The following is an 18,549-nucleotide window of genomic DNA, read 5'->3' on the forward strand; positions in this document are numbered from 1 at the left end:
AAGTTACTTTTAAAGAATGACCAGGCATCCTCAACTGAAGGGATGAGGTCAATATCCTTCCTGGATACCCGGGCCATGTCGATTAGAAAGACCTGCTCGCAGTTTTAGGGAGCGTTTGACAGTGATGAGGGGTGGTCGTTTGACTGCGGACCCGTAGCGGATGCAGGCAATGAGGCAGTGGTGTATTTGGATGGCCAGGTGTATTTGGATGGCCAGTTGGTCAGGATAACGTCTATGAGGGTGCCATTATTTACAGATTTAGGGTTGTACCTGGTGGGTTCCTTGATGATTTGTTAGATTGAGGGTATCTAGCTTAGATTGTAGGACTGCTCATGTCCCTAATTACAAATATCTGGGCATCTGGATTGGATGAAAAGCTGTTTTTTAAAAAGCATGTTGATGAGTCAGTCAAGAAGCTGAGAATAAAAATGAGCTTCTTCTATAGAAAAAAGGTCCTGCCTCTCGCTAAATAGTAGAAAGGAGATTATTTAGTCAACATTCCCATCGGTCTCAGACTATGGCGACATCACCTGGATGAACGCAGCTGCCACTTCAATAAAGCCATTAGATGCAGTTTATCATAGCGCACTGCTTTTCATTGCGGGTGACAATTTTAGTGGTCATCACTGCATTCTCTACCAGAAAGTTGGTTGGCCCTCTTTGATGTCACGTAGGTTGATACATTGATCCAAAAATGGTATTACAGTGAAATGTATAACTGTAAATGTTCTACAGTAGTTATACAGTGCAGTAACACATGCAGTAACACAAGTACTGTAATTCTATTTTTTAACAAACATCCTTGTGTAATAATAAGCCATTAACTAATATGTTACATTCACTGATAAATTTCACTCCCAATAAGATATTTTCTGTTGAACAATTCTGCGGTTCTGTGCATGGTGGTCCTCAAGAGCTTTTGATGGTTATCTGGTGGTCCCCGGAAAGGAAACGGTTTATAACCACTGCATTAAAATCCAAGCCTTTGGTTTTTGTGTCTATTAAAGACACACAGACAGTGTGCATGATCACAGTGGATTGTATTTGTTCTCTTATTAAAGAGTTAGACGACAGCCTCCCCAATCCCCTGTATATTAGCTTTGGAGATATTTGAGCAAAAGAAAATCATCTGTGAGTAATAATGGAAACTTGAGAGAAAGATATTTAATACCTCTGTTTGCACTGCCGTGTATCGTCCCAGTAAGCCACATGTCAGAGTCACATGTTGGCACAGCAGTGGTCGCTCAGCGGTAATTACACCTACAGCCATTGATTGAGTTCTCTTGCTGCTGCCAGGTGCTGTGCAACAAAGGATGACATGTAGCACTTTTGTGTGTATAATGTGAGTCTTTGAAGAGAAGAGTCTCTCTCCCCCAGCAGCAGTCAAGAGTTCCCCTTCATCTGTGGCTTCTGTGGCTTTGACAGGCTTCATCTGTGGCTTCATATGTATTTTACATAACATTCAGGATAATCTTTATTGCCATTCCATTCATCACAAATTAACAAAATATCGAGATAGAAAAATATACACTCAGTGTACAAAACATTAGGAACACCTTCCTAATATTGCATTGCATCCCTTTTGCCCTCAGAACAGCCTCAATTTGGAGCATGGACTCTACAAGGTGTTGAAATCGTTCCACAGGGATGCTGGCCCATGTTGACTCCAATACTTCCCTCAGCTGTGTCAAGTTGACTGGATGTCCTTTGGGTGGTGGACAAATCTTGATACACACGGGAAACTGCTGAGCGTGAAAAACTCTGCAGCGTTGCAGTTCTTGACACACTCAAACCACTGCGCCTGGCACCTAACACCATACCCCATTCAAAGGCACTTAAATCTATTGTCTTGCCCATTTACCCTCTGAATGGCACTCATACCCAATCCATGTCTCAATTGTCTCAAGATGTACAAATCCTGTCTCCTCCCCTTCATTTACACTGATTGAAATTCATTTCACAGGTGACATCAATAAGGGATCATAGCTTTCACCTTGATTCACCTGGTCAGTCTATGTAATGGAAAGAACATGTTTTGTACACAGTGTACAGTATACTCTAAGCACAAACATCACATAAAAATATATATATTTTATAAAGAACTGAGTAACACATACACTTGATTAAACATCTTGCTGTATGAATACTGTATTTGGTAAAAATGATGGTGTGTTTGACAGACATATTAAAATCAAGACAAAAACATAATGCCATTCTACAACATCAGATGGTTGTGAAAATAATGTCAAATTCAGATGGAATGGTTGCATTCTTTTTCCTATCTTTGTTTCACACTAACTGGTATTCAGCCATTTCAAGTACGTATCCCACATAGCTACGAAATGTTTCTGAATATAACATATGGCTTGTTAATTACAGCTGTAAAATTCCACTGTCTCGTCTCCATTCAATTCACTGCCATGAGTCTGTTCTCCTTATTAGGACCTTCTAGAAGGTGGGGCCTGTCTCTGGAGGAAAGGGCCAGAGTTGCCTCCCTCACCCATCGCTGGCCATGCTTCCCGTCGGCTCAGCCTCAACTCCACAAGGCCCATCTTATTGATGGAGCTCTTGAGGGAGTTCTGGAACATGGAGCTGGATAAGCAGTAGATGACAGGGTCCAGGGCGCTGTTAAGGTAGGTGAAGCCAATGGACAGGCTGAAAAGCTGGCCTGCCATTTTGTAGGATTCACAGTCCCAACATCTGAACTGCTTGATATAGAGCGCAACCAGGCCTGTGGCGATGCCAGGAAAGAAACACAGCACAAACACAGCCACAATTAGCACCACCACCCGGATGGCCCGCCGCACCTTCTTCTCTTTGTCCAGCTGCCGTTGGCGCAGGATGCAGGCGATCCTGGCTGAGCAGAACAGCAGGAGCAGCAGAGGCAGGAAGAACTCCCCGATGAACACCATATAGTGCAGCAGGATCGCCGGAGGAATCACGGTGTAGAAGTTGAAGCTGCGGCACAGGGAGATGTTGCCATGTTCCCTTAGGAGGTTGGTGGCCAGCAGGGGGACCCGCAGGGAGATCACTACCGCCCAGATGCCCCCCGCCACCATTCCCGCCTGGGTAGACGTCATGTGGTTGATGCGGTGGTGCGGATGGACCACCTTGAAGTAGCGGTCGAAGGCCACGCTAGTCATGAAGGCAATACTTGCCGAACGGTTGACAGCCAGCATGAAGAGGTTGATCCGGCACCAGGCGTCGCCAAACACCCAGTATTCCCCACGGAGCAGGTTGTCAATGCGGAAGGGCAGGCAGATGAGCAGCATGAAGTCAGCCAGGACCAGGTTGAAGAGGAACAGAGTGTTGACCCTCCAGATCTTCAGACGGCAAGTGAAGATCCACAGGGCCACTACATTGCCTGGCAGGCCCAGTAGGAGCTCTATAATCAGGACAGGAGGCAGTATGTCGGCCACCAGATTCTGAGGTGATATGCAGGACAGGTTCTCTCTGCAAGTATAGTTATCATGTGAAACTGTAGCCATTTCAGCCATCTTTGATTGAGTATGATTTCGTTTCCAGGAAACTTTGGATGTTGCCGTTTTTTCACAAAATCCACCTCTTCCTCTTTTCAAAGCATCTCAGAGGAATATCTGTAGAAACAAGGAACATGTGAGAAAATGAAGTACATTTTTAACTGGGGCATGCTTTCAAGACAGACACACAGACAAATGTATTTTCTAAGAAATGTCTGTTCATTTTTATTTCTTTCTTTAACTTTTCTTTAACTAGGGAAGTCAGTTAAGAACAAATTCTTATTTACAAAGACAGCCAAACCCGGCCAAAACCAGGCCAATTGCAGGCAGCCCTATGGGACTCCCAATCACGGCCGATGTGATTCAGTAGTGTCCCCTCTTCTGTAGTGTCCCCTCTTGCACTGAGATGCAGTTCCTTAAACCACAGCGTCATTCGGGGATCCCTTATTTGGTCAAATAAATAAATAATGCAAAGAGCTCAGCAAAACAAGCCTGGTTGAGCCGCGACCCACGTGACTACACGAGCTGAAGTAGAGAAGCTGGCGTTAGCAAGACTACAACAAAACACTACTACAGTGTTATTCTAAATAGCTTTTTTCCCTCATCAATCTACACACAATGCCCCATAATGACAAAGCAAAAATAGGTTTTTATACATTTTTTGCAAATGTATTTAAAATAAAAAACTGAAATATCACATTTACATAATTGTTCAGACCCTGAGTTGCTGCACAGCTATTTTCAGGTCTCTACAGAGATGCTCGTTCGGGTTCAAGTCTGGACTCTGGCTGGCTCAAGGAAATTCAGAGACTTGTCCCGAAGCCACAAGTCATTGTCCTGTTGGAAGGTGAATCTTCGCCCCAGTCTGAGGTCCTGAGTGCTCTGGATCATCTTCCCCTCAATCCTGTCTAGTTTCCCAGTCCCTGCTGGGAACATCCTCACAGCATGATGCTGCCACCCCCATGCTTCACCATAGGGATGGTGCCAGGTTTTCTCCAGACGTGACGCTTGGCATTCAGGCCAAAGAGTTCAATCTTGGTTTCATCAGACTTGAGAATCTTGGTTCTCATGGTCTGAGAGTCCTTTAGGTGCCTTTTGGCAACCACCAGAGGGCTGTCATGTGCCTTTTACTGAGGAGTAGCTGCCATCTGGCCACTCTACTATAAAAGCCTGATTGGTGGAGTGCTGCAGAGATGGTTGTCTTTCTTGAAGGTTCCATCACCAAAGAGAAACTCTGGAACTCTGTCAGAGTGACCGTAGGGTTCTTGGTGACCTCCCTGGCCAGCTCTAGGAGTCTTGGTGTTTCCAAACTTCTTCCACTTAAGAATGATGGAGGCAACTGTGTACTTGTGGACCTTCAATGCTGCAGACATGTTTTGGTACCCTTCCTCAGATCTGTGCGGCGACATAATCCTGTCTCGGAGCTCTACAGACAGTTCCTTCGACCTCATAACTTGGTTTTTGCTCTGACAGGCACTGTCAACTGTAGAACTTTATATAGACAGGTTCGCTTATTTTAACCAGAAAGCTTGAGCATGTATAACTATTCACCCCTAAGCTCCCGTTTCTTTACCATGCTTGGCTGAGAAATCGACCGACAAATGCTACAACTATAACGCCAAAACTTTTTCAAAATTAGCTACATAATATCGACAGAAACACGGCAAACGTTGTTTAGGATCCATCTCGAGGTGTTTTTAACAAATATATTCGATAATATATCCGTCGAGGCAGTTGGTTTCTCATAAGAAGCGATTGGAAAATTGGCTACCTCAGTATTTTACGCAAGGTTTTCTGCGGGAGACACCATGTGACCACATGCCATATATGGTCCCTTACAGCCATTCTTCAAGGGAAATGCATAAAAAGATGTCACAATGCTGTAGACACCTTGGGGAAAACGTGGAAAACGTAAGCTCATTCATAGCTCATTCACAGCCATATAAGGAGTCATTGGCGTAAGCGGTTTCAAAAAATGCGGCACTTCCTGGTTGGATTTTTATCTGGGTTTCGCCTGTAACATCAGTTCTGTGGCACTCACAGACAATATCTTTGCAGTTTTGGAAACGTCAGAGTGTCTTCTTTCCAAAGCTGTCAATTATATGCATAGTCAAGCATCTTTTTGTGACAAAATATCTTTTAAAACGGGAACATTTTTCATCCCAAAATTAAAATAGTGCCCCCTAAATCCAACTGGTTAATGGGGATCTGTGGGATGTTCCCCAAAAAACTTTTATAACCCAACCCTGATCTTTACTTCTCCGCAACTTTGTCCCTTACCTGTTTGGAGAGCTCCTTGGTCTTCATGGTACCACTTACTTGGTGGTGACCCTTGCTTAGTGGTGTTGAAGACTCCGGGGCCTTTCAGAACAGGTGTATATATACTGAGATCATGTGACAGATCATGTGACACTTACATTGCACACAGGTGGACTTTATTTAACTAATTATGTGACTTCTGAAGGTAATTGGTTGCACCAGATCTGATTTAGAGGCTTCATAGCAAAGGGGGTGAACAGATATGCACGCACCACTTTTCCGTCTTTTATTTTTTATAATTTTTTTAAACAAGTAATTTTTTCCATTTCCTTTCACGAATGTAAACTATTTTGTGTATGTCCATTACATGAAATCCAAATAAAAATACATTTAAACTACAGGTTGTAATGCAGCAAAATAGGAAAAACGCCAAGGGGGATGAATACTTTTGCAAGGCACTGTAGTTCCCACTGTGACTATTAAAACCTACCGCATTGAACCAGGGCAAGGTGACTGGGAATATGGCTGAATACAAACAGTGTAGTTATTCCCTCCGTAATGCAATCAAACATTCAAAACGTCAGTACAGAGTCAAACTGGAGTCGCAATTCAACGGCTCAGACACGAGACGTATGTGGCAGGGTCTACATACAATCGCTGTTTACAAAGGGGAAAACCAGCCACGTCACGGACATCGACGTCTTGCTGCCGGACAAGTAAACAAATTCTTTGCCCGCTTTGACGATAACACAGTGGCACCAACGCATCCCACTACCAAGGACTTTGGGTTCTCGTTCTCCGTTGCCGACATGAGTAAGCCCTTGCCCTAAGTGTTTTAACCCTAGCAAGGCTGCCAGCAAAGATGGCATCCCTAGCCGTGCCCTCAGAGCATGCGCAGACCAGCTGGCTTGAGTGTTAACGGATATATTCAATCTCTCCCAATCCCAGTCTGCTGTCCCCACATGATTCAAGACGTCCACCACTATTCCTGTACCCAAGAATGCAAAGGTAACTGAACTAAATGACTATCGCCCCGTAGCAATCACTTCTGGCTGGTTAAGGATCTTACCTGACACCCTAGACCCACTTCAATTTGATTACAGCCCCAATATACCCACAGATGATGGAATCACCATCGCACTGCACACTGCCCTATCCCATCTGGACAAGAGTATTACCTACGTAAGAATACTGTTCCTTGACTATAGCTCAGTTTTCAACACCATAGTACCCTCCAAGCTCATCATTAAGATCAGGGCCCTGGGTCTGAACCCCGCCCTGTGCAACTCGGTCCTGAGCTTCCTAACGAGCCGTCCCCAGTAAAGGTAGGAGGTAGGAAACAACACCACTTTGCTGTTCCTCAACACAGGGGCCCCACAATGGTGCGTGCTCATCCCCCTCCTGTACTCCCTGTTCACCCATGACTGCGTGGCAACACACGCCTACAACTCAGTCATCAAGTTTGCAGGCAACACAACAGCAGTAGGCCTGATTACCATCAATGATGAGACAACCTACAGGGAGGAAGTGAGGGCACTGGCGGAGTGGTTCCAGGAAAATAACTTCTCCCTCTGAACGTCAACCAAATGAAGGAGCTGATCGTGGACTTCAGGGGTTAAACAAAAGTAATGTCAATAACAATAGAAAAATCTATATACAGTATGTGCGAATGGAGTAAGGAGGTAAGGCAATAAATAGACCATAGTAGCGAAGTAATTACAATTTAGCAAATTAACACTGGAGTGATAGATGTGCAGATGATGATGTGCAAGTAGAAATACTGGTGTGTAAAATAGCAAAACAAGTAAATAAAAACAATATAGGGATGAGGTAGGCAGTTGGATGGGCTATTTACAGATGGGCTGTGTACAGCTGCAGCGATCGGTGAGCTGCTCAGATGGCTGATGCTTAAAGTTAGTGAGGGAGATATAAGTCTCCAACTATGGCGATTTTTGCAATTCGTTCCAGTCATTGGCAGCAGAGAAATGGAAGGAAAGGCGGCCAAAGGGGGTTGGCTTTGGGGATGACCAGGGAGATATACTTTGGCGGCCAAAGGAGGTGTTGATTGGGAGAGCTAGCTAAGGCAACAACGGTAAGACAACAACAGCTAATCAGCTAAGACAACAACAGGTAAAATGGCAATGAATGGGCAGAGAGGGTCAGTTAACTACACACAGGGACTGAGATCGAGGTTGGGGCCAACAGATAAACAAAATAAACAAAATGGAGTAGCGTGATTAATGAACAGTCCAGCAGGCTACTACGCTAACAAGCGGGAGACACGGAGTTCTTTAAAATAGCAGGCTGGGGATAGCAGAAGTGTCCTCACTGACGTCCAGCAAAGGCCAGTTGAGGGCACAACGTACAGAATTACGTCGGCAGACCAGTCGTGATGGATCGGCGGGGCTCCGTGTCGACAAAGGGTCCAGGCCAATTGGCAAAAGAGGTATTGTAGCTGGAGTAATTTCATTTGCTAGCCGGGAGATGCGCCTGGCTTGAGGCTAACTGGTGCTAGCTTAGGGACAAGGGCATTAGCCACTATAGCCACTCGGTAGCAGCAAGCCAGCTGTGATATCCGATGCAAAGCTCCAGAGCTTACGGCAGGAATCCGGTGATGTTGTGGCTTCTAGTCGTGTTAGTGAAGAGTACGGGAGGCATCAGCTGTGTAGCTGCTGATAATAATGTTTACCTACTGCTTTACTCATCTCATATGTATATACTGTATTCTATTCTACTGTATTTTAGTCAATGCACTCCAACATTGCTTGTCCTAATATTTATATATTTCTTAATTCCATTCTTTTACTTTTAGATGTGTTTGTATTGTTGTGAATTGTTAGATACTACTGCACTGTTGGAGCTCGGAACACAAGCAATTTCACTAAACACCCACAATAACATCTGCTATATATGTGTATGTGACCAATAACATTTATTTGATTTAAATAGTGACTTCCCATTTTTCCAATTAAACAATGTTCTGTTTTAAATTCAAATATTTACACACCCTTTCACTTCTTTGTATATTCCAGCCTCACTTGCCATGCATTCAGAAACACACAGCGTAGAATTAAACGATGTGTGTTCTAAGCTCAAAATGGACTCCTCCCTTCAGTGCATGTTCACTGGAAATGCTTGCTACGTTTGCTTGTAAACACTGTATTTCTCATGAACAGCTGATGAAATTGCCTTTTGATGTAGAATAAGCCTTTGATGAGAAACATGACACAGACATGAGAAACAACATTTAGAAACAACATACTGTTATATATATTGCTACGTTCCCCACAAGGAAAACCTAAAATGTCGCTCAAACAGAAGGGGAAACTGACAGAGTCGCTGACCAACAACCAAAATGAAACAGGTGGGGTTTAAGCAGGGTTCTGAAAGACATTGGATCCTAAAAGACACCCATCATGAGCGGCCACTACATTTGCATTTGCCCAAGAAGAGGCAAAAAAAATAAACACAACAAACTTAAAGACAGGAATCAAACCAACAAGGTGGAGCAAAACAAAATCTGGGGAAATCAGATAAAGGATTTGTTTGTCTAGAAATCAAAATAGGGAGAGCCAACTAAAGGTCAACTAAAGACAACTGCTAGCTAATATTGCATGTTATAGCATTGTAATAGTGTATGAGTCAGTTGTCTGAGGAGGACATTAAACTCAACCATCTAGTTACCGGTCATGTCGTGGCATCCCTTTCACCCACACACCTCACAAGTGTAATCACAACAATGTTATAACATTTGAACATGTTTAGAATATGTATCCACTACTCACCAGTTGAGTCATGCATTTGGGGTCAGTGTGACAACAATTGGGTTTAAAAGGCAGTCTATGCTCCCCTCAACATATTTTATCTCCTCTCCTGTGTGTCTCCACTGTTCAGGCGTTTCTGTTGGTTTCAAGAAGAACGTCTTTAGATTGACTTTGAGAATGACTTCCTCTGAAGACTGGCCAGAGCCAGTGTGACATCACAAACAGCAAGATCTCTGAGGTAATTCAGGAAGTTTTGCAATCAACCTTCATTTCAATGTCCTCTTCCCACACCGCTTTATCTTTGTCATGTCATTGTCATGTCATTGTTTTGACATGCAACTGCTTGTTCACAGCAATAGGGGATTTTGTTCCAAATACCAGTGAATCATGATATAGACGTAATATGAGATACGAGAAGGTGAAATGTGCTGGCCTTATAAGAAGAAAACTAGGCATACATCTGGGGGGCGACTTTTTGCTGAGGCACACAGTTCCGCTTTTACCTAAGAGTCATCAAATCACATGTCACATGCGCCGAATACAACAAGTGAAGACCTTACCGTGAAATGCTTACTTACAAGCCCTTAACCAACAGTGCAGTTCAATAAGAGTTAAGAAACTATTTACCAAATGAAGTAAAAAAAAAAAAAAAAAGTAACATAATAACATAACAATAACGAGGCTGTATACAAGGGGGCACCAGTACCAAGTCAGTGTGCAGGGGTACAGGTTAGTTGAGGTAATTTGTACATGTAGGTAGTGATGAAGTGACTATAAATAGATAATAAACAGCGAGTAGCAGCAGTGTACAAAACAATGTAAATAGTCCGGTGGCCATTTGATTAATTGTTCAAGCAGTCTTATCGCTTGGGGGTAGAAGCTGTTGAGTAGCCTTTTGGTCCTTGACTTGGCGCTCCGGTACTGCTTGCCTTACGGTAGCAGAGAAAACAGACTTGGGTGACTGGAGTCTCTCATAATTTTATAGGCTTTCCTCTGACACCGCCTATTATAGAGTTCGTGGATGGCAGGAAGCTTGGCCCCAGTGATGTATTGGGCCGTATGCACTACCCTCTGTTAGCGCCTTACGGTCAGATGACGAGACATTGCCATACCAGGTGGTCACGCAACTGGTCAGGATGCCCTCGATGGTGCAGCTGTAGAACATGGGGATCCATGCCAAATCTTTTCAGTCTCCTGAGGGGAAAAAAGTTTTGTCGTGCCCTCTTCACGACTGTCTTGGTGTGTTTGGACCATGATAGTTCGTTGGTGATGTGGACACCAGGGAACTTGAAACTTTCGACCCGCTCCACTACAGCCCCTTCGATGTTAATGGGAGCCTGTTTAGCCCGCCTTTTCCTGTAGTCCACGATCAGCTCCTTTGTCTTGCTCACATTGAGGGAGAGGTTGTTGCCCTGAGACCAAACTGCGAGTTCTCTGATCTCCTCCCTATAGGCTGTCTCAGCATTGTCTGTGATCAGGCCTACCACTGTTTTGTTGTCAGCAAACTTAATGATGGTGTTGGAGTCGTGTTTAGCGACGCAGTCGTGGGTGAACAGGGAGTACAGGAGGTGGCTAAGTACACACCCTTGAGGGGCCTCCGTGTTGAGGATCAGCGTGGCAGAAGTGTTGTTGCCTACCCTTATCACCTGGGGGGTGGCCCGTTAGGAATTCCAGGATCCAGTTACAGAGGGAGGTGTTTAATCCCAGGATCCTAAGTTTAATGATGAGCTTCGGGGGCTCTATGGTGTTGAACGCTAAGCTGTAGTCAATGAACAACATTCTCACATAGGTGTTCCTTTTGTCCAGATGGGAAAGGCCAATCTATGATTGAGATTGCGTCATCTGTGGATAGTTTAAGGTGGTATGTGAATTGGATTGGGTCTAAGGTATCCGGGAGGATTCTGTTGATGTGAGCCAGCCATGACCAGCCTTTCAAATCTCTTCATGGTTACCGACATGAGTGCTATGGAGCGGTAATCATTTAGTTAGTTACCTTTGCTTCTTTGGGCACAGGGACTATGGTGGTCTGCTTGAAACATGTAGTTATTACAGACTCGGTAAGGGAGAGGTTGAAAATGTCGGTGAAGACACTTGCCAGTTGGTCCGCGCATGCTTGGAGTACACGTCCTGGTAATCCGTCTGGCCCCGCAGCTTTGTGAATGTTGACCCATTTAAAGATCTTGCTCACATCGGCTACCGAGAGCATTATCATGCAGTAATCCAGAACAGCTGGTGCCCTTGTGCATGCTTCAGTGTTGCTTGCCTCGCGTCACTGGGCAGCTTGCATCTGGGTTTCCCTTTATAGTTCGTAATAGTTTCCAAGCCCTAACCACATCCGACGAGCGTCATAGTTGGTGTAGTAGGATTCAATCTTAATCCTGTATTGAAGCCTTGCTTGTTTGATGGTTCATCTGAGGGCATAGCCGGATTTTTTATAAGCCTCCGGATTATTGTCCTGCTCTTTGAATGCGGCAGCTCTAGCCTTTAGCTCAATGCGGATGTTGCCTGTAATCCATGGCTTCTGGTTGGGATATGTACGTACGGTCACTATGGGGACGACATCGTCAATGAACTTATTGATGAAGCTAATGACTGAGGTGGTATACTCCTCAACGCCATTGGATGAATCCCGGAACATTTTCCAGTCTGTGCAAGCAAAACAGTCCTGTTGCGTAGCATCCGCTTCATCTGACCACTTCCGTATTGAGCGAGTCACTGGTACATCCCTGTTTTAGTTTTTGCTTTTAAGCAGGAATCAGGAGGATAGAATTATGCTCAGATTTACCAAATGAAGGTCGGCGGAAAGCTTTGTATGCATCTCTGTGTATGGAGTAAAGGTGGTCTAGAGCTTTTTTCCCTCTGATTGCACATGTGAAATGCTTGTAAAAATGTGGTAAAATGGATTTAAGTTTGCCTACATTAAAGTCCCAGGCCACTAAGAGCGCCGCATCTGGATGAGCATTTTTTGTTTGCTTATGGCCTTAAAGAGTTGGTTGAGTGTGGTGTTAGTGCCAGAATTGGTCTGTGGTGGTAAATAGACGGCTATGAATGAAATAGATGAGAACTCTCTCGGTAAATAGTGTGGTCTACAGCTTATCACAAGGTACTCTGCCTCAGGCAAGCAATACCTCGAGACTTCTTTAATATTAAACATTGGCAGCTGTTATTGACAAAAAGGACAACACAGTCAAGGTATTGGTGTGGCCATCACGAAGCCCTGACCTCAATCAAATAGAGCATTTGTAGGCAGAACTGAAAAAGCAAGGAGGTCTACAAACCTGACTCAGTTACATCAGTTCTGTCAGGAGGAATGGGCCAAAATTCACCCAACTCTTTGTGGGAAGCTTGTGGAAGGCTAACGTTTGACCCAAGTTAAACAATTTAAAGGCAATGCCACCAAATACTAATTTAGTGTATGTAAACTTCTGACCCACTGTGAATGTGATGAAAGAAATAAAAGCTGAAATAAATAATTCTCTCTATTTTTCTGACATTTCACGTTCTTAAAATAAAGTGGTGATCCTAACTGACCTAAAACAGGGAATTTTTACTAGGATTAAATGTCAGGAATTGTGAAAAACTGAGTTTAAATGTATTTGGCTATATATACTGCCAAATAAACATCAGAATAAACATTGTAGACCTCCATAAGTCTGGTTCATCCTTAGGAGCATTTTCTGAACACTTGAAGGTACCACGTTCCTCTGTACAAACAATAGTACGCAAGTATAAACAACATAGGACCACGCAGCCGTCATACCACTCAGGAAGGAGACGCGTTCTGTCTCCTAGAGCAAAAAGTGCAAATCAATCCCAGAACATGTATTTTGCTAAGGTGTATGTAAACTTCCGACTTCAACTGTATATGTATATATGTACAGTACCAGTCAAATGTTTGGACCCACCTACTCATTCCAGGGTTTGAGTCGGTGTGTCCAAACTTTTGGCTAGTACTGTAAATTTACGCTACTGGTCAAAAGTTTTAGAACACCTACGCATTCAAGGGTTTTTCTTTATTTGTACTATATTCTATATTGTAGAATATTAGTGAAGACATCATAACTATGAAATAACACATATGGAATCACGTAGTAACCAAAAAAGTGCTAAACAAATCAAAATATATTTTCTATTTCAGATTCTTCAAATAGCCACCCTTTGCCTTGGTGACAGCCTTGCACAATCTTGGTATTCTCTCAAACTTTGAATGGAATATCAGAGAGGCATTCAATAGGAAAGCATGTGTTGAAGTTGTGTTTCCCGTTTGAGTCAGCAGGTGTTTCCCCTTTGAATCACAGCTTCAACATTCATTGCGTCAAAAGATTGGCAAATCATTTTCTTTTTTACCAATATAAGACATGCGACATACATACAATCAAACATGGGTGGTGTTACAAATAGAGTAGTAAGCATATAACTACATGTTTAACTATGTACTGTGTAACTGCAGTGGTAGAATGTTTTTAGAGTGTATTCTTACAACCATTTAGCAAACTTTACTCGGTGTAAGAGTCACACTGGACGTAAGGGTTATTAAACACAAGTCGAGAAGGAAGTTGATGGTGCAACTCGTGGAAAAAAACTAAGTTCTAAACACAAGTGCAAATGATTTGGAAATAATAAGGGTGGCATACATTTCCTTCTTGATCTATCTTTGAATGCTTTGGGATCTTTTTGTTTGCTTGCCTGGTGAACCTGTCAAAATGACATTTGTAATATTGCGCAACTAAATGGTTAGTAGGTTTCACAAATAATTGATCCAGCAGCCGAGCTGTAAATGAAAATGAAAATATGTGTAGAGAATCATATCAATCCATCCCACATGGTAATGAATCATAATGGCAACAGACTATTAAGAAAGAAGCATAAATGTGACAGAGATTAATAGAGTTGCCTCCTGATATGCACTGGCATGCGTCTTCCATGACTATGTGCACTAACCCAGACCATACAGAAGTCAAGAAAATGTATTTTGTGAAAATGATTAACTGCTCTGTGTTGCATAATACTATAACTGTCCACATCACTAAGAAATTAACATGGACCACACACACACCCACACAGTTGTAAAGAGGGCACGACAGCGCTTCTTCCCCCTCAGGTGGCTGAAAAGATTTTGGGATGGGCCCTCAGATCGTTCTACAGCTGCACCATTGAAAGCATCTTGACTGGCTTCATCACTGCTTGGTACGGCAACTACAAGGCATTTAACCACAAGGCGCTACAGAGAGTGGTGAGTATGCCCCAGTACATCACTGGGGCCAAGCTCCCTGCTATCCAGGACCTCTATCAAATCAAATCAAATGTAATTTGTCACGTGCGCTGAATACAACAGCTGTAGATCTTACAGTGAGATACTTACTTACAAGTCCTAACCAACAATGAAAAAATATATATTTAAATAAAAACAAATAACAATAACAATTAAAAGTAACAAATAATTAAAGAGCAGCAGTAAAATAGCAATAGCGATTCTATGTACAGGGGGTACCAGTACAGAGTCAATGTGCAGGGGCACAAGTTAGTCGAGGTAATTGATGTAATATGTACATGTTTTTAGAGTTATTAAAGTGACTATACATAGATAATAACAGAGAGTAGTAGCAGTGTAAAGAGGGCGGAATGCAAATATTCTGGGTAGTCATTTGATTAGATGTTCAGGAGTCTTATGGCTTGGGGGTAGAAGCTGTTTAGAAGCCTCTTGGACCTAGACTTGGAGCTCTGGTATCGCTTGCCATGTGGTAGCAGATAGAACAGTCTATGACTAGGGTGGCTGGAGTCTTTGACAATTTTTAGGGCCTTCCTCTGACACTGCCTGGTATAGAGGTCCTGGATGGCAGGAAGCTTGGCCCAGTGATGTACTGGGACGTGCGCACTAGACTTTATAGTGCCTTGCGGTCGGAGGCCGAGCAGTTGCCATACCAGGCAGTGTCAGAGGGATGCCCAAAATATTGTCAATTTACACCAGTCATCCAAGCCATAGACTGTTCTCTCTGATACCGCACAGCAAGAGGTACTAGTAAGTCTGGAACCAACAAGACACTGAACAGCTTCTACCACCAATCAATAAGACTGATAAACCAGACTGCTCAATTAATAGCCTATCAAATGGCTTCACAGTCTACCTGCATTGACCCTTTTTTGATCTAACTCTCTTGCACTGAGTCTATGCGCACAATTGTCTCTACCCACACACTCACACATGTAATAGTTACACTGACACCCTAACAAACACACACACTACATACACCCACACACACACAAAACATGCGTTCACATGCATAGCCGTGGGAAGACGTTTGGGGGTGTGTGTGTTGCATATATCAGTCTGCTAATACAGGACTAGTAAAGGACCAGTGCACTACTTTTGTGAAGAAAAAAGTAATATATTATTAATAAATACAACAATAACAACAAAATCAGGGGATGCAGCAGCACTCTCTGCACCCCTACTATCCTGCGGCTATGTATGCATGCATACTGATGCCACACACACTCACACACACACATACTTTCACAATCACCACATACGCTGTTGCTACAGCTCATTCTACTATCTATCTTTTCTGTTGCCCTGTCAATTTACCCCTACCTATATGTACATAGCTACCACTATTACGTTGTACCCCTGCACATCAACCCGGTTCTGGTGCTACCTGTATATAACCATGTTATTTTTGATGAACAGTCTGGACTGTTCTCACGTTGAACAGTCCAGACTGTTCAAAGGACAGTACCATCAAACCAGACAGGCAAATTCAGGGCAGCTAAGACAACCCAAGTCAAGGACAAATCACCTTAAATCTATTGTTTTATATAGAGCCATAGCTGAATGGAACTCTTTACCAATCCATATTTTTCAGGATAAAAAGTAAATCTACCTTCTAGATAGACCTTATGACTGGACAGGAAATAGAAAGCATCAACTGAATGTTAAATGTGTTTCCTGTCAGGTATTTTAATAGTCTGTATTGTCTACTTGTTGAATGTTTGTGAAGTCTTGATTTGTAGTTGTTTGTAATGCCTTGTTAATTGGTGTTGGACCCCAGTACGATTCGCTAGCGTTACGGCGTTAGCTAATGGGGATCCTAATAGAAATGACAAAAATGACAAATCAGTACCATAGACAGCCACATGATATTTAGCAACATTGATTGGAGTAAATCGTTTTTGGTATCTTTAAGTTTGTTTTCAGAGTATTAAACTCAGCATAGATAGCCTTGTTGATTTGATGATGTTTAAATGTTTAAATTGAAATGGTGCTGGAATGGCGGAGGCAGATCTCCTGTTGTCTTTGGGCTGACTTACGGTACCTCCATGGTTCTAAATCAGTAGTTGTTTAGTAAACTGTCGAAAACATTAACTTGCTTGACCATGCTACAGGTTATATAACTGTTTGTTAGACAAAATATTTGCTACGTGGACTTGCTTTCTGGTTTTGTGATGTCTTTTTTTACTGGCTTGGCTTCCCCAGAGATTTTACCCACGCAAAGCTACTGCCTCTATCCCATAATATGCACAGCATAAGCACAATACACCATGTCATTGACAGCATGCTCACAGATCCCCTTAATCCCATTGTTTTAAGTAAGCATGGTAATAAACAGTTACTTTAACTCTACCTACATACTCTACCTGTACATATTACCTCAATTACCTCGACTAACCTGTGCCCCCGCACATTGACTCTGTACCCCCCCTTTATAAAACCTCGCTATTGTTATTTTACTGCTGCTCTTTAAGTATTATTCATTTTTACATTAACACTTATTTTTTGTTAAAACTGCATTGTTGGTTAAGGGCTTGTAAGTAAGCATTTCACTGTAAGGTTCTACACCTGTTGTATATGGCACATGTGACAAATACAATTTGATTTGAAACTGTCAACATGGTAAGGTTTAAAAAATCATCCTAAAATGTGATATTTCCACTTTCAAATGTCAGACTTGATTTGCCCTAATGAAAAATGTATCAATCCCTACAATTTTTTCAAAAGAATCTAGATAATAATTCACGTTTCCTGTTGCTGCATGATTCTTTTCCTGCTGTGAAAGTCAAATGAAGATAACAGATCTGTATCTTACATATATCCGGTTGGGGCTTTACACTCGGGGTTAACTTGGTCTTAATTCAATTAATATAGTGCAGCATTGCATCAATGTTATATGTGTCACGACTCCCTCCGAAGTTGGCTCCCCCGCCTGTTCGGGTGGTGCTCGGCGGTGGTCGTCACCGGCCTACTAGCCGCCACCGATCCCTTTTTCTTTTTGGTTAGTTTTGTCTCATTAGTTACACCTGCTCTTATTTTGTGTGTGCTTGATTTGCTTCCCTATTTAGCGTATGGAACCCACACCTTTGTTGTGCGGGATTATTTTGATGTTCACGTTTGTGTAGTTGGTGTTGTTTGTCCTCTGGACCGTGTTACCCGTTGTTTTGGGTTGGTCAGTGTTTTTCGTGTTTGGGGATTTACTTTTGGTGCCACATTAAAGTGCATCTTTCCTCTGGACCTCTCTGCTCTCTGCGCCTGATTCCTCTCTGCACACCTAGTCAGCTGTGACAATATGGAAGATAACAAAAGTCATGCCTCAATGTGGGGTTCACAGTAAGGGAAGTATCACAGGAAGTAAACTGAGTGTACAAAACATTAAGAACACCTTCAATATTGCGTTGCACCCCCACCCCCTTTTGCACTCATTCATTGGGGCATGGACTCTACAAGGTGTCGAAAGCGCTACAGAGATGCTGGCTTATGTTAACTCCAATGCTTAAAGTTGGCTGGATGTTCTTTGTGCGGGTGGACCATTATTAATACACACGGGAAACTGATGAGCAGGGTTCCCCAAATTTCGGCCCGCAGGTGGTTGTATTTGGCCCCCCAAGTTTTCTGAGAACAAAATGTAAATTCATGTTGAAAAAACTATTGTCTTTTCATTGTTGGTCATAAGACTGTAAAAACACGAGGAAATCAGATACAATTGATTTTCATTTTGGAAATCAGTTCACAAATATTCGCATAATAGAGAGACATACAGTTGAAGTCGGAAGTT

The 18,549-nt window shown here is 42.9% G+C and overlaps 1 protein-coding gene across 1 annotated transcript; it reads right to left on the minus strand.

Moving 5' to 3' along the window:
- Positions 1-1,144: 1,144 nt before the first annotated feature.
- On the minus strand, positions 1,145-12,884 carry LOC135512424 (hydroxycarboxylic acid receptor 2-like). The gene is made up of 2 exons (XM_064934446.1): positions 9,524-12,884; positions 1,145-3,596 (listed from the first exon to the last, which is right to left on the minus strand). The coding sequence occupies exon 2, from the start codon at positions 3,495-3,497 to the stop codon at positions 2,439-2,441; it is 1,059 nt and encodes a 352-aa protein (XP_064790518.1). The 5' UTR covers positions 3,498-3,596; positions 9,524-12,884; the 3' UTR covers positions 1,145-2,438.
- Between the last annotated feature and the right edge of the window lie 5,665 nt (positions 12,885-18,549).

Source organism: Oncorhynchus masou, chromosome 24 (genome assembly GCF_036934945.1).
Source record: "Oncorhynchus masou masou isolate Uvic2021 chromosome 24, UVic_Omas_1.1, whole genome shotgun sequence".
Taxonomy (NCBI): domain Eukaryota; kingdom Metazoa; phylum Chordata; class Actinopteri; order Salmoniformes; family Salmonidae; genus Oncorhynchus; species Oncorhynchus masou.